The sequence below is a fragment of the Melopsittacus undulatus genome, chromosome 7 (assembly GCF_012275295.1).
Source record: "Melopsittacus undulatus isolate bMelUnd1 chromosome 7, bMelUnd1.mat.Z, whole genome shotgun sequence".
Taxonomy (NCBI): Eukaryota; Metazoa; Chordata; class Aves; order Psittaciformes; family Psittaculidae; genus Melopsittacus; species Melopsittacus undulatus.
In genome coordinates this window covers 13,660,543-13,677,164 of record NC_047533.1, presented here as the reverse complement: position 1 = coordinate 13,677,164, position 16,622 = coordinate 13,660,543, and the positions used below count along the sequence as shown (strand labels likewise).

Here is a 16,622-nt window from a genome sequence, read left to right as displayed (position 1 = left end):
GGCTGTGGCAGGGGATGCCTCGGAGAAAGGCCCAGCGTGATAAACCGCACTAATCCCCACTGAAAATAGTGAACGGCGTGATGTAAATACAAGTGCTGGAGTGAGGGCTGTTATCAAGATAAGAGGAATAGGGGAAAGCTGGATGCATATATGAGAAAGTTGCAGAGCGACTTTTCACGGACAGGTAGACATAGGACAAGGGGGAATGGCATTAAAGTGGAAGAGGAGAGATTTCAATTAGATATTAGGAAGCATTTCTTCACTGCGAGGGAGGTGAGACACTGGCACAGGTTTCCCAGAGAAGCTGTGGATACCCCATCCCTGTGTTCATGGCCGGATTGGATGGGGCCTTCAGCAACCTGGTCTAGTGTAAGGTGTCCCTGACCGCGGCAGGGGTAACTGGGTATGAATTCTGTGCGTGTTGTTCAGCATTTATCAACATAAAAGCCTTGCAGATACTTTTCTGTAGTTTCACATTGAGAAAACAGGAAAAGAAGAATGGAATGTAGGCTTGGGATAAATAATTATGTATTTTATCAGTAAACCTTAAAAAATGTCAGGCCATCCTATGGGTACATACTAACTGGTAGAAACTAATTAGGGTACAAGCGAGACTTTCTCTGACCTGCACCGGTTTTAAGCAGTTTTAAACCTGTTGTGTACCTAATGCCCTTACCAAGTGCTCTTTGAAATAGGTGGGAAAAAAATAAAGTGTGAATAAAGTAACAGATATTACACATATATAAACTAGTTCTTACAGTGTTGCAGCAGGTTTAACTCAGTAGACTTACATCAGTTGAACTAGTGCAATGATAAACCCTAAAAGTACATAAGACTAAGCTTTTTCAATGTATTTAGTTATAATCTTATTTAATGTTTGGATTGAACTGTAGGTACAACTGCATTCTACAGTTACTGTAGAAACAGCACTGGTTCTTCATTTGTCGTGTAACCCGATCTGTAGATCCCCTGTGTTGTGTAATCCACCTGGAGATACCATCTTTTCAGCAAAAGGGATGCTAACAGTAATTTATCAGGAAAAAATCACTATCTTTTCCTAAATACCCAATTGTCTCCTCTTTTATAGATGAGTGAGGTTCTAGGGATAGGGGAAGTGGCGGTTCTGGTTGCTCTTTATTACTTTGCATTGAGTTTTTGTAAATTCAGCCAAAAAGATACATGAATGGAAAAGTTTTTTATGTGCTCTGCAGAAATTCAGGCCTTCATTTACATCTGAATTTCATGGGAGCCATTTTGTGGTGGGCAGAAATTGTTTTCCCAGCCTTAGAACACATTTTATATAAGGGTCAACCACATCATAGTCCTTACTGACTATAGTGATTATTTTTTATGTTGTTCAGTTGAATATTTTGAAGTTAACAGCTCGTGGGAGCCTCTGAGCTCTGCTTTCTTAGCAATGAAATAGAGGTTTCTTTGTTTTATTTCCTCTGAGTGAAATGATTACCTCAGCCTTCACTTTCATGCTAGTGATTCAAAGAAGAAACAAAGGAAATCTTCATGTACGTTCTTTGCAAAAGCTATTCATAGGAAATATCTTTGATTTAAACATAGCAATTAAATAAATATGTATGCTTGAAAAGGTTAAGATCTGTTAGTGTTGTTAAACTGAAGACTGTTTACGTACAGAGTAGGTATTGTGCAAAGAGCTGAAATAAGAGCTTCCTTTCTCTGGCTCAGTGTTGACCTTAACCTAACCACTTATGTTCAGTGTTTGTAGAGCTGAGATGTTCTCTGTGATCTTTTTCACAGAGCTTCTCTGATTCAGAAATTATTAATCTGTTAAAGAGTAGATAGCAATCAGGAGCTGAGCTGAGCCTGTTACAACATGAACAACCTAATTAACAAAGCAGCTAAACAGTGGGGCTGCTGGATAAGTAATTCTTGCAAGTTAAAGAATCCCTGCAGAAATGTTAGGAAGTATTTTAAAATGTGGTGCCTGAGCTGATAAATTTAGTTATCCATCTGTGAGAGGAATTTGTGAATTTGAAGATTGTGTGAAGGACATGTACAAAAGGTAGAGTTTGCAGCAAGTTTTTGTGTTAACTGAATTCCTGGTCTCTCATATAACATTAATTCTTCCTGCATTTTCAGAAATGGACTTCAACACCTTTGTGTCCTTTTCTTTTTAATAAGAATGCTTTGTAAGTTATTCAAGTGTTTTTAAATATTCAGGTTTTGCAGTTATAAGTGAGGGCTGAATTTTGCTGTCTGTTTGGACATTTTGAACTAAATTTCCTTGTTGCTTGATGAGTATTTGCTATTTACTGATTAGTTGTTTTTATGTTGAATTATAGGTAACTTAACAACACAGACAAGTGGTAGCTTTCTATGTTCCTTGATTGAGTACATATAAATTTTATAATTAGACTTCCCAGTTAAAATCTCATTTTTCTAGTATTCTAGCAAATATTCATAACTTTTTCCCTGTTACAGAAGTCAATGGCTAAATTGCCCCAGATGTTACCAGTTCACAAAAGACCTGATGAGAATTGTCTTCAGTTCTTATCTAAGTACTGCTGGCTTCTCTCTCCCTGTGTTAATTTTTAGCTGAAGTATGTTGGATGCAGTGTAGGCATATTCTTTATTTTGAGCAATGATTATGCAAAATACTCTGCTTTCTATCCATGAACTAAATAATAATATCTTCCGCTATCAGGAGTAAAAGGATTGGATGGGTAGAGATTCTCAATGCTTTCTGAAGATTATTCTTAAAGCATTGCATATCCTCTCTTACACTTGAGTGAAAATGTAAATACATTGTCTTAACACATCTAGGTAAGAAAAAAGCCTTCAAACAGTACTACAGTTCTCTTGCTTTCATCTAGCATCCTTTTAATTTTTTTTTAAATACCATACAATGGGAAAAAAGTCAGAGAATGACTTAAAAGCACTTGGTGTGAATAACTTCATGCAGATCTGAAAAACAACTGAAAGTTAAAACTCAGTCAACACTGAATGTGGTACATACACAAACTGTTGAACTCAAGTTGAATTCTCATGTGAGTATTAAATTACAGTGAAGCCCTGAATTGGCCCTTTAGGAAGGAAACAATACATATAATAGTGTGTTTGATACCAAGAATGCACTACATACAAGCATGCAAGCATTTGAACTTCATGAAGGGAAAGAAAACATAAAAGATGAAGGCAGTTGAAAAGGCAAAGGGGGCACCTAAGAAAATAGATAAAGAATGCACCACATAATGTATAACGTCATCTGATTCATCTGGGTATGTTATTCTTCATCTTGACACTTGTCTGCAAAATACAAAAAAGCAGTTGGTCCAGAACATTACTTTAATCTGAAGTATTGATTTGATGGAAGATCATTTCAACTCTCTCAATTGTCCCGATTAAAAAGGTTAGGTAACTTCAAGGTTTTGCCCTTGCTTTTTGCTATAATTGGCATTAAGAACATAACATAAGACTGTTCATTCCAGCTTGGATCTTCAAACGTGTAAACAAAAACCATGAAATAAATCTGGATAAACCATTCTCCTAGAAGCTGCTATGTAAATCTTCCTACTCTCTCTCCTAAATCGTTTTTTAAGGTTAGTTTCACTTTACTATGCTAACTTTCTTAGGGAGTACAATGGCTCTCAAAATGTTTTCCTAAGACTAGTTTAATGATACAAAGCATTTGGCAGCAATACTCCACCTATAATTGTTCTTGACTACTCAGTTGCCAGTAGTGATATCTAATACCTCTCAGTTTGAGGATTTGATCTGGTTTTAAAAGCCTGCAAAAATGTAGGGGATGGCAGAGAGGCAAAAACAAATGGCAACATGTGAGAGGGTGGGAAAGGAAACACTTGGGAATTACTGAAACTGATTTCCTCACTGAAGAAAAGGTTTGTGCAATCATGCATCTGTAATAATACAGGAATTTCATACTTTGGGCATTTATGAGCATCCTACAGTTTTGGAGTCTGTCATTTTCTTAATAATGAAGATCACAGATCTAATTCACACTATCAGGAAAGACTGTCAGTTGTGGTAATGGGCATTTAAGTTTATTGTTCATTGAACGTCTGCTCTGTAGGCGTATTGCTCTCCTTAGGCAAGACACTTTATTTCTGTATTCATAGAGTTTAGCATTTTTTTTCGGCTGTGGGAAGATGTTAATGATTGTTTTGGAGATGGTCTTGTGTCCCCACTGCCTGTGGTTTGACTGCTGTAGTGAAGTAGGGACGAAGTTTCTTTGGAGGGGACATGGACCTCACTGTTAACAAGATTGGAAAGTACAGATAATTTTCATAATGTGTTCAGCATGACAACACCTCACTGATGCGCACAGTGTGGAATTCAGCTCATGCTGTTTGCCTGCAGAATTTTTCTTGGAGTCCTGAAAAAATCAACACAATTAAGTGTGCTCTTACACACTTAATTCAGGTGTTTTAAAGCAGGTTTTGTAAGCATTTATAAGCAGGTTTTCTTTACAGTTGTCCTTACGATCCATTACTACTTATGTATCCTGTAGGGTAATTTTTTTGTGTATTTTGATCTGGTGGTGTAATTGAACAACAAGGTTAGAGGGAACACTGACAGAGTGCTGTACTGTCAGAGAGAGACAGGAAGAGAGGAAGATATTTGCTGTTCTGAAGACTAAATACCTCAATTTCAGATTTTACCTGGACAACAGTTGTATAATTCCTGTTGTTGCTCTGGCTAATCTGTTAATCTGAGCAGATCTTTAAGAACATAGGCTGAGTTCCTATTTTTCATTCCCACAGAAAATTTCTCCAGTGCTCTGAAAGCACTTAGGTTCTGAAAGTTCACCAAAAAGCTGAACTTTCAAAGGTAGAATAAGTAAGACAAAACTGTAGCAGCAAGCAAGGAAGAGGAAATGTATTTCATGGTACAAGACAAGGAAATTGTGGGAACAAACAGTCCATAAAATGTCTTGTATTAAATGGTAGAATGGATGGATGGGGAAAAAAAATCAATAAAATGCTTGAAGCATAAGAGATGTCTGTACAATTCAATAAAAGTTTTTATACTAGCAATTGATTTAGAAGTCCGAGGCAGAAAGACAGGCACAAAGTATTGGCTTCTAAGTGAAGCACTTACTTTAATGGTAAGAAAGAAAAGTCTAGGAGAAAATTCTGGTCCTGTCCAGCCCATGAAAACCTCAGCCTTTGTCACGTATGACAGCGTCAATAGCTGTGTATCCCTCCTTGAATTCCTTTTCATCAACATTTTAAAGGATAAAAGATAAGATGAAGATTTGTTTGAAAAAGGACTAAGCTCTGTGATCTGCAGTCTTGTAGAAAAAAAGGTCCAATCAAAGCAAAAAGCTTGAAGTCTTTTCCACCCTTACCCTGTGGGAGCATAAAAGCATGAGGATTCAGATGCAAAATGAATTCTATTGCAACAAGTGCAATAGTAAAGCAGTAGGTTGCAGGTGCAAAAGGAATGGTACTTTAAGAAGTACAAAGGAAAGTTACTACTAAACCTTCCTCTAGTCCAGGTGAAGTTTAGAATCCGATATAAAGTAACACTTCTTGTGAAAGTACTATGGGAAATATAATATGCTGCTTTTCTTGGCTGACAGAGCAGAAAACTTAGAGGACTTGCTCTTGTTTTTTCTTAAAGGCTAAATTGGGAGAAGAAAGGGGTAAATGTTGACTATACTGCCTGAGATAGCTTGTAACCTATGAATACAGCTCAATGTATAGAACAAAATGCCTTTTTTTACTTATCTCACAAGAAAAGTTTAATATTTGCTCTCTTATTTCCTTAAGAAGGGTAAGCTTTAAAAGTTTCTGAATGAAATCATGTATTGGGTGTCTGTATCCTGTGGTCACCAGCTCTAAGCTGCTGCTCCTGTTGGGAACTGACTGCATTGTACTGATGCAATCAGATTATAGCACCAGGTGGGAGGATCAGTTTTCACTAGGAGAAAGAAAAATGAACTACTGTAATGCACTGACACAGTGGAAGGCTGAACCCAAGGAATAGGTACCTTCCTTTGAAGCTTTTTTCTTTTAGTGATTAAACTCCCTGCTTAAATGTTTGTGCCTTCCTTCTAAAGAAAGCCACTAGCTTTAAACAGTTTTCTAACTTACTTGTTCCTTCCCACTCTGCAACCAAGACACTCCATTTCCAGCACACTATTTTAGAAAGGAAAATTGAATGAAAAGGTGTATTTTAGGATTTTCTAACCAGCATAATGAATCTCTAATAAAACCAAACATTCTGGAACGTTTTGTAATGCTATGTACCTATTATCTGATGGTTTCTCCTAAGTTCATTGTGATAGTTGACATCAACAATGACTACTAAGCATACAATTGGTGGAAAATAAAATAATAGTTAAAAAAAAACCCTACATGATTTTGGCAGTCAGCACACTCAAAGCACCCAGAACCACTGCAGTTACTGTGAGCTAGACCTTCCTTCAAAAGCAAGCATGCATAGAAGGATGTCAGTCCTGTAATTTGCCCTCAAAGGTGACAGGCTCCAAAGTCATTCAAGTGAGGACTTAAGAGCTGTTCAATCAAATTAATCATCTGATTTAGATGCTGGGATCAGATAATAATACTTAATGAGCACATTAATTAAACTGCAGGTGCTCGACACATTTTCACATCGCTGCTGTGGGTTGTGCCTTGCTGTTGTTCTCTTATGCTGTCTGGAATACTTATTTTTAAACATTACATGCTCTCTGAATGCAGTTGGATAAATCAGTGCTGTTGCCCTCTTGCATCTTGTAAATCTTAAGGACGTACAACCCCCCCCCACTTAAAACCAGAAGAGCTTCCAAGGTACATAACTTCACTGCAACAGATCCATGGGATTTAAAAACTGGAAATTTGCTGATTAATCACTGAATGAAAATTAGGCCTTAATGGTTACCTGTCACCATGAAATATTCTGAATGGTCAGCAAGGGATTATGCCCTCATCTGAAATGACTACCACTAAATTGGTAATTTTAAAGAACAGTGTAGCTTCAATCTGATCAACACATCAGTAGTTGCAAGGAGTAAATTAAAGGTCAAATCTGTTGTAAGTGGGAAAGCCAATTTCAGACCTCCAAGGAACCTGTCATCTAATGAAGAGAGGTATTTTTTTCCCTTTTACTGCAGAGCTGCATGCCAATAATGTGCCTATGCGTGGACTTCAGTAGCACTTGAAGTCATCTGTAATTAGAGGTACAGATGCATCTACTATATTACAGCGTTTCTAGGAATATTCATCAAGAAAAACATACCTATAAAGCACATTGCTCCCCCCACCCATTCTTTTTGCTAACAGACTAACTAGGAAAAGGTAATTGTAATGTAATGTAATTTGAGGTAATTGTAATATAATGTAAATGTAAATATAAATATAAATGTAATATAATGATGTATAATGAGGTAATACTACCCTAACAGGACTTGGACACAATAGACTCCCGCTAGTGACCATCACTTAGGCATTAATTTGATGTATGTCTGCCAAACCATTCAGCTGGTGCTGCTCTGCCTATTACGCAGAATGGGAAAGCATACGATGCAGAAGTCACATTTACACTTAGACACTATGAACACAATCATGGCAATGCACAGGGGAAGTTGGGCATCTGAGCTGTTACGAATCACAACAGCTACTGTGGGAAAAAAATGTTAAGGCCAAATCTTAGTCAGATAGCTTCTCTGTATTGTTGATCAATACTCCTCATTTTCAGCTTTAAGCTGATGTGTGGTGTTTTTAAACATTAGTCTGCTGCTTTGCTTCAGTCAGTGATCACTGAAGTAAACCCTGAGCATAAGACACCAGAACACTGCAGTGACAGGAACCAAGTATCTGATTGTGTGTTAGACTGAGCAGAGAACTGCTGCACAACTTCAGAGGTTCTTTTAGACCTTTGTTTCCATCTGATATAGATCAGCTGCTTTGTCTGGAGATTAGAAACTGATGGTGCTTTGCATGAGCAGAAACTGTCATTCTCCCAAGCTGTGAAAGACAATTTGCAACACTCCAAAGTAAGAATTTGCTGTGCGTATTTAATGCATGGCATAAACAATCCAATCTGCCTTTACCTGCCAGAAAAACGGAAAAAGATGCAGCTGATGACATCATGAGCATGCCAAGAAAATAGCAGGCCTTTATTGAAAAAACATGCAGGTGATATAGGCTGCTGCACACAGCAGAACAGCCAGCAGCACTACAGCACACCTCATGGGATGGCTGGAGCCAGCTGGCTGATGGGAGTAGTGCACTGAGCCGGAAGGCAGCCCTGGTATGTGGACATGGGACTGGTGCTTTGAAGTGTTGTGTAGGAGGCAAGATCCTAGGCTGAGGGTAAGGGAGAAGAGGATGGAGGCATGGCACAGAATTAGCTGCCACAACCATAGCAGCTGCCAAGAGCACCCATAATTGCTGCTGTGGTCAACAAGAACCGGTATGTATCATCAGCAAAGGTTCAGCACATGTTCAAATGTGTGCTGTGGTCAACAGCTATGGAAGACGACAAGCACAGAAGAACAGCAAAATTTGGAATGAATTCTAAACACAAAGTCCCCCCCCCCAAACCTGTAACAATTATTGCAGCAAAACTATTTAGGATCATAATAGTATTTGTTGTAAAGTGAGTGACAAGATTAACAGCACTGTATTATTTCAATTTCACTGACAAAGACTTGTTCTTTTATAGGTCCTTTCTAAATCAAAACCAAAGAAATCTAAGCTTTTGAAATGTGTTCATTCAAAGCTTCTCAGAGATTTTCCATGTCTATAAATGAATTTTATTCTATTTCTCTTCAAAGTCATTTTCATGAATTAACAACAAACACTTAAGGGATCTTAAATTTATTAGACATTTGATTGCAACTTTTATAAGACGACAAATATGTATTCATTAAAACTGGACCCAGTGTAACAGACAGTTAATTTCTTCATATTTCTATTTTTAATATATCCAAAATTCCTATAAATTCTGGTATTTTCACAATGGAGTTTCATAAAAGCGTATTTGCTGGAAACCACTGTGTACTTTTCCAAAACATATCTTTTACTGCAAGAGATCTTCCCTGGCTTTCTACCACTGTTTTTAACAGACTACTTCATGGTAGGAAACTTCCTATCTGGAACTGTTTTGCACATGATTAAACCTCTGTAAACTTCAAGTAACTTTTCCTGGACAACTCTGTCTCTTACGTATGTGTAGGATTTCTGGCCTGCCTAAATTATTCTGGTGACAGCAACGTAACAGCCTCTTCAAATTCTATGTCAGTTGTGGGTTTATTATATAATCATAAAGTGTCAAGATATATTATATTGAAGGTGATGTTTCGAAGTAATTTATTTCATCCATTTTTGGTGTAAGTGAGCCCTGGCACTGAAGTCAGCTGTGTCACTAATTAAAGACATTCAGTAGCAGTGTATATACAGGTAACAGTCTTCAGATTTTCACTGACTGTGCAATATTACATACACAAATGTGACAGACACTTTTATTATGCATGTTACAACAAAGAATTAATAGGTTATTACACAGAATTAACAGGTTATTAAAGCCCCGTATTAAGGGGGATATCAGTCATAGAATTTTAGCATAACAAAACATTATTCCACAGTGGGATTTTGAATATGAAAATGCTAGTTGCTCTTACAATAGTTTCTGCAGAAAGACACACAACCAAGGTCCCGATAAACATTCCTGCCTATAAATTATATCATAAGAAGAGTTTTAATACAATAGGCAACAATTATTTTCAATGTTCCTTTAAACTTGTACCAAAAAATATACATTTTCCATAAGATCAAAAAATAAAATATCTGAAAATGTTCTGTGATAAATCTAGAGAAAGAGGAGGAATCCAGTCTTAAAATTCTGCTCTCACATAAACAATTTGAGACCAGTGCAACATATTTGTACAGCTGACAGAAGAATTTGTCTCAGTCTGATTAAAATGCAATGTTATGAAATGTATGCAGACTCTTATTTCAGGAGTTTAACTTTGTCCTTTAAAACTTTAAACTTGGGATTGTTATTCACTTTCTTATTAAATATGACCAGAATATCCTCTTCTGATTTGTGATGTTCACCAGCTATGGCATAATACTGAGCTATAACCTGCATAAAGACAGAGGAATGGTTCCGAGTTAGTAAAGATGATTCCACTTTCAGCAATAATACATTCATGTTACTCTATTGAAAGTATCAGAGAATCTATTATGTTATTATTCCTTTGCAGAATTAGCGCTGAATTTCTCCTGTAGTCCAGTAAGCAATAAGGAACATGCCCCTCAGTTGATATTCTGCCAATTGTTAAATAATGTCAAACTTTTTTTGCTTATATGGAGCAGGAGTTCATGAACTTAAAACATTATGGAAAGGAATTCACAAGACCAAAGGAGATTAAAAAGGCCATGTTGCACAGTACCTTTTTTCTTAGTTTCTTAATTGAAATTTCATTGTCTGGAGCCTGTTTCAGGACAGCTTTGATGGTTCCTTTCCAGTTGAATTTACCTACAAAATGATTAGGTGTACAACATCATTAATAAAATTACAAGTCTTCTCTCATATGAACCAGCCTTCAATCACCTAATTTTGGAATTAGTTCATCTACCACAACAGCTGGTATCTTACTGACCCTACAGCAGCAGGATACCTAAGCATAAAGTCATGTGGGCTCTTTCTGAAGATTCTAATAGGACAGACATGAAGAACCAACACACTACTTCAAAGGCTGGGGTCAGGGCTATTTTAATTTCTGTGCTTTAGATATTAAGCAGCAATTTTTACATCACACAGGGACAGTTGGGAAGATCCCATCTCTCTGCCCTTAGAGCACAGGTAGTCAGTCCCACATGGTACACACCTGAGAGGTCATATTCACAAATAAACGATCTGTATGTTCAAGTACAGACAATTCCCCACCAGTAACAGTCTGTTGGAGGACAGGCATAAGTAGGTTTGTTCAAGTATCAACTAAGGTCCAGCACGGCTAAAGTCCAATTTATGATTCACTGAGCAAAAAAGGGGGATGTAAGAGCTACAAAGAGCTACAAGAGAGCTGTTACCCTTTTTCATGTTGGCTAATGTGCTTTTGCAGAATAGCTTTGTAACTATAAACTCCCCATTTAAGAATATGTTACCTCCCACGTTCTCTTCGTTGCCATTGTTGTTTTCTGTTTCCACATCTTCTGAAATGTTTTCAGTTTTCATTCTCTTCTTTGTGATAGGAGGTTCCTCTAGAGACAGAATTGGATAAACATACACAAAAATGTACAGAAGTAGAAACAAAGTTCTGAAGTGACTTAAAAGTTTCTGTTCTTGCAACATGAGTTTGTATTTGCTAAGAGGTTCAGACTTTATAAAGGACTGTGCAACCACAGTGTTAAAAAATAATCTGATGTAACTTACTATTTAAAAAATTCTACTTGGATAAATCACTTGAGCTTTAGGGCACAGAGAAAAAGCATCTTGAAAACAGGCAAGAATATAAAGTGCAGGATGGATACCTTCTGCATGTTTATGTTTGCGTTTCTTTACATTTGTTTCCTTTTCTACTTCACTCTGATGGCCATTTCCATTTATTTCAAATTCATTCTCCAAACTCCCCTTTTCTTTTTTGGACTTTTTACTCTTTTTTACTTCGGTCTGGTTTTCTAATTTCAAGTCCTTTTTCTCCTTCTTTTTGTTCTTTTGTCTCTCTTCTTTTCGTTCTCTCTTATTCTTTTTCCTCTCAGTTTTATCATCTGTAATTCCATTTTCTTCTGCCATTGCTTGTTCCCCAGTTTCTACAGAACGCACCTCTTCCTTCTGCTGTGGTTTGGCTTGTTCTTTTTCACTTGAGATCTTTTGTTGAAAGACAGGTTATTAAAATTTTTACATGCCTTTTTGACACTGCAACTTTACTACATAAAGAACATTTTATCTATTCATGAATAACACTAATATTCTGGATCAAATTGCTTGCAAGTGATAACACCAGTTACCTGAGAAACAGCACTGAATGGGGTGGCTGATTTTTCTTTTCACCCTAAATGCTAATTACCTTAACATCACAGAAGAAATATCAACTTACAACATATATAATTTCTATTTGAAATAATTGTCTATGTATTTGGGGCTTTATAATGCAGACAAAACCATGGTCTATTACAGCAATATACAGAACCTACTCCCAAATATGTGGCCCTTGAGTAATAATCTTAACTTTGCCATCCAGTTCCCTGACTTGGGTTTTGGCTGGGACAATGAACTATTTACTGCAAGATGTCAGCAAAGGCACTGCTGGTTATTTTAATTGTACTTTTTTCACCTTAACATATTTGGGTTTCTTTAAATGTTCCTGGGCTTATACTAATTTTCTTGTAGAATTAGTATGTCGAAGTTTTTTAATCACAACCTATGTAGTACACACAACTACTTCAGCAACAGTATGTTCCACAGAACATAACATTGTAACATAATCCATTGTAACAATGGGAAACAGTATTTATGCTAACATCTACAAGAGGAGCCTCAAAGGTTTTCCTTCCAGCATTTTTGACTGCGTTCCTGTTGTACATTTAACTTACATTTCTGGTTGCTTCAGAGAAAATATCCCACACCTGGTCTTGCAAAGTGATGTCAGTAATTCTCAAACTGTTCTTCATCCAATTCTGTGCCGGAAAAAAAAACCAACAATAACTGAAAAAGTGTATCTCTGGTATGTTTACTTTATGAATTTCTTAAACTTCATAATGCCTGTGTACTGTTACAAGGATATACCAATATAAGAACCTCTCAGTTGCCTCACTAATAGTAATCCAGAAGAGCTAAATATATAGAAAAGATAATCTTCAAGCTTTTGAACACAGCTGGTTGTGTTAATGTCCTGCTAAACCTTCTCACTCTTTCCATGAGGTAAAACATCTGATCTTAGTTATTTGTGTACTGGACAGATGGCCATGCTCCTAAATGGATAGCTTAGTTTATTACAGAGAAGTAAAACTTTAGCAAATATCTCAATGCAAGCATCTGAAAGTTTTTAGGGCTATTGCAGGAATTCCTGCTCAAAGTAAAACAAAGCAGTAAATTTCTACAATGAACTGCAAAAACTTTTAATCTTCCACTGCAGATCTTACCAAAAAGAAAGAGGCTTCTTGACAGTATCACTTTCCCTACTTAGAACATTCATTTTGTAGAAAAACATTCTAACCTTCAGCTTGCTAGGAGCAATTTCACTGCAGCTCTACTAAGTTCTATCCGAGTGCTTTGGAAGCAATCATGATCTTCTCTCAGCCTCACAATCTGAGGCACAGAACAGTGAGGAAAATAACTAAATAAATAACTAAGGCCAGCTTGTCAGTAATTCTTTACTGATACCACATGAAACATTTGGGACTTGCTTTGCCTGTGATGCAAATTTTAGTGCAGCATACAGTGTGGGGGATTCTGTTAGAATCTGAGCCACAAGAAAACTCTCAGTATCTTGCCTTTACCAGGAAAAAAACAAAAGCATAGAAATAAGAATCCTTTAGGAGTATGTCTAAGAACTTGGACACTCATTAAAAAAAGAAATTGCAAATATATAAAAAAAAGGAAAGGTGTCAAAAAAAGGAACAAGCCTATGTATGGAGATTAAGCTTTAATGGCAAGTCTCTGGCTTGCTACCGAATTAAAATGACACAGATTCTTTTTGAGCAAGGAGATATATTTTGCAAACGCTGCCTTATTTGAAACTCCACTATTACATCACTTATTTACTAATGCCCAAACAAGCAATTTGTCCCACCTTTATTAAAAGGGAGTGGCTCTCACTACAACAAATCTCTATTAAAGCATACCTGAAACTTTACTTTTTTTCTTGGAATATTATCAAAGACACGCATTTGCTCCAGAATGTTCCGCACTTTAGGGCTTATGTTTGGCTTCTTTATTACTTCATGAATTTTCTGAATGAAGAAAAACAGAACTAAATCAGCAAAGAATCACAGAATCCCAAGGGTTGGAAGGGACCTCGAAAGATCATCTAGTCCAACCCCCCTGCAAGAGCCGGGTAACCTAAGAGCACAAAGATCAAGTGATACATGCAAGGTATGTGTCCTGGTTTCAGCTGTATCAGTTAAGTTTCTTCCTAGTAGCTGGTGCAGTGCTGTATTTTGGTTTTAGTCTGAGAATAATGCTGATAACACACCAGTGTTTTAGCCTGTGTTTAGTTGTTAAGTAATGCCTACCCTGATCAAGAACTTTTCAGTCTCTCATGCTCTGCCGGTGAGGAGGGGCACATGAAGCCAGGATGGAGCAGAGACAGGACACCTGACCCAAACTAGCCAAAGGGGTATTCCATACCACAGCACATCTTAGCACAGGAGAGCAGAGGAGGTCAGGCCAGGACCTTGTGGCAGTTACTTGTAAGGGAAAAAGGCCCTGCTTCCCATTATTTAAAGATACTGGACACTGGAAAGCCTGCCTGTACTTCTGAAAATCTGTTTTCTAAAAGGTTTTGTGGATGTTTTAAGACTACCAGGAAAGGACGCTCTGTAATTATCCCTCACCTTTCTGTGTAGAAGGGACTTACTACTGAGGTAGGCTAACAATTTTCATAAGCAGCAGCATTCACATCATACTGCCTCTGAACAGTGTACTTAAACAATGTTCCGTCTCAACAATGGCACTGATCTGGTGACTTCGATGGTATTATTCATATGCCTTCAAACTGGTAAGAGATAGATTCAAAATAAACAAAAGATGCATTTCTTACCAGGATAAGCAACAGATCTACTAAAGAACTGCCAAAGAAAGCTGTGGATACTGGGAAAACAGATCCTTGGTTTGATCAAATATAGCTTATGCTGCTGCATCTTTAACAATTATAAACAACAGCTATTTATCATATCTATATATAGTACAAACCTTACCTGAATCCACTCTTGTTGTTTAGCATCTCCTTTGTTAGTTTTGGCTTCAAAATCTTTTCCACCATATTTCTGGTCTTCACTTACACACTTCACATGTTCTTTATAATCATCACCCCTGAACAAAGGAGATTTTCAATTGTAATTCACTGGAGTCCTTCGAACTACACAAGATTTACAAAACCAGCAAACTGAATTAAAAAATGATAGCACCTATTATTTAAATCCTAATACTGTCAATGCTTATATGAGTAAAGTATATCCTTGTAAGACGTCTCTGCCATGCTACAGCCTTCAGTGAAGATTTCTGACTTGCAAAACTAGAGAAGTCTTCAGTATAGTGCTGCTTTTCTTAATGACTCTCTAACTTAGGCACATTTGTATATGTAACACACACATGGCTATTAATACATATATCTGTGTTTTACTACTTATATTGACACAGTTTAACAATAGAAAAGCAGGTGAAAATGTTTGCAAAAAACTAATTCCTAAATATAGATATACTAGTGGGGTATTGTAGTTCTGACCAATGTGTAAATGTCCCCCAAAAGCAATGAATAACATAGAACTTCATCTTTGTCAGGAAAGTATTGAAAAATATAATAATTATTTGAGACCATTATTTTCTTATGCACACACATATATTTAGAAAGCAGACAGCAGCACTGCGTTCTTCTGAGGTCTGAGAAGTGACAACCCAATTCAGAAATTCACTCTCTCTGCAATAACTGAATAGTAGCAGTTGTGGATGTTCACAAGCTGAAAGCACTGCCACCTGAAACTATAAAATACTGCACCTCTGTTTACTGTGGTTTAGTTGCCCTGGTAGTTCAAACTTGGATGACTAAGCCTGAAGTTATATAAAAACGTATATAATTTTTAAATAAAATACACATTATTCAGAAATTGCCTAATTTTAATATGCCATAGGAAAGCTTTATATTGGTGACAAGCACTGCTGAGCGAGCAAGGCTACGTACCATCCTCTACCTACCAGAAATCCTTGCCACAATCCATACAAGAAAGACACTGACAGTTCCTACAGATGTTCACATGTTTTTCAACCTGTGCTTTCTTCACAGACTCTCCACATGCATTGCATGTAAAAACAACCATGCTGGCGAATGGTCAGCGGCTCCTAGGAACTGAGTACAATCTGTTTCCTCCCACACAAGCACAGCTCTAGAAATACAAGGAGGAGATATTAAGTTTACAGCTTGAAAGATGCACTTGACCGACTGCAAATGAATGCAGCTGTGCATCCTGCCGCAGAAAACCTAAGCTGTTTGATGTTGCATGTGCAGAAGTTCAGGAGAAGCTAATTTTGCCGGGTACCTGTGCACAAGGAAAACCAGTAACCCTGAAACCAGTACCCCACTATTCCCCCTACCCCATGCCGGTAAGTTTCTCAAGTTCATGGCTCCCCTCCGCTTCCCGGTGCGACCATCCCGCCCTTCCGTCCTGCAGCCCACCCATCTCCACCGTGTGCTGACGAGCGGCACCGCTACGTAGGAGCCGCCTTATGGGGGCCCAGCCACATGGGGCGGGAAGAAGGGAAGGAAGGAAGGCTGCTCGGCGACAGCAGACCGCGGCCATGCCCTCACCCCGCTCCGGATACCCACACACATCACCCCGCACCTCAACCCCCACCAACCAACGGCCCCCCACGGCACGTGTACCCACCGCCCTCCGTCCCGCCCCGGCGCCACGGCCCTGCGCCTGCGCGGCCCCCACCCCGCGGCGGAAGCGGAAGAAGCG

General features: G+C 37.9%; 1 protein-coding gene across 2 annotated transcripts; it reads right to left on the bottom strand.

Annotated features, from left to right (window-relative positions):
* Window positions 1-8,803: 8,803 nt before the first annotated feature.
* LYAR (Ly1 antibody reactive) lies at window positions 8,804-16,598 on the bottom strand. Of its 2 annotated transcripts, none has more exons than XM_005148492.4 (9): window positions 16,548-16,598; window positions 15,859-16,046; window positions 14,865-14,979; window positions 13,791-13,898; window positions 12,540-12,623; window positions 11,478-11,814; window positions 11,112-11,207; window positions 10,397-10,482; window positions 8,804-10,086 (listed from the first exon to the last, which is right to left on the bottom strand). In XM_005148492.4, exons 2-9 carry the CDS (start codon window positions 15,978-15,980, stop codon window positions 9,952-9,954), a joined length of 1,083 nt encoding a protein of 360 aa, XP_005148549.1. In that variant the 5' UTR covers window positions 15,981-16,046; window positions 16,548-16,598; the 3' UTR covers window positions 8,804-9,951. The 2 variants fall into 2 exon arrangements, with proteins under 2 accessions (XP_005148549.1, XP_030904328.1); XM_031048468.2 differs by lacking the exon at window positions 16,548-16,598 and adding an exon at window positions 16,255-16,305 and having other exon boundaries at window positions 10,397-10,484; window positions 11,111-11,207.
* Between the last annotated feature and the right edge of the window lie 24 nt (window positions 16,599-16,622).

Excerpts from the sequence above, each read along its gene's own strand:
- LYAR (XM_031048468.2), bottom strand. The coding sequence starts at position 15,980 with ATGGTTGTTTTTACATGCAATGCATGTGGAGAGTCTGTGAAGAAAGCA. Across the intron at positions 14,980-15,858 it reads GATTGTGGCAAGGATTTCTG|GGGTGATGATTATAAAGAAC; the intron begins GTAGGTAGAGGA and ends TCCTTTGTTCAG. Across the intron at positions 10,087-10,396 it reads TTAAGAAACTAAGAAAAAAG|GTTATAGCTCAGTATTATGC; the intron begins GTACTGTGCAAC and ends GTCTTTATGCAG.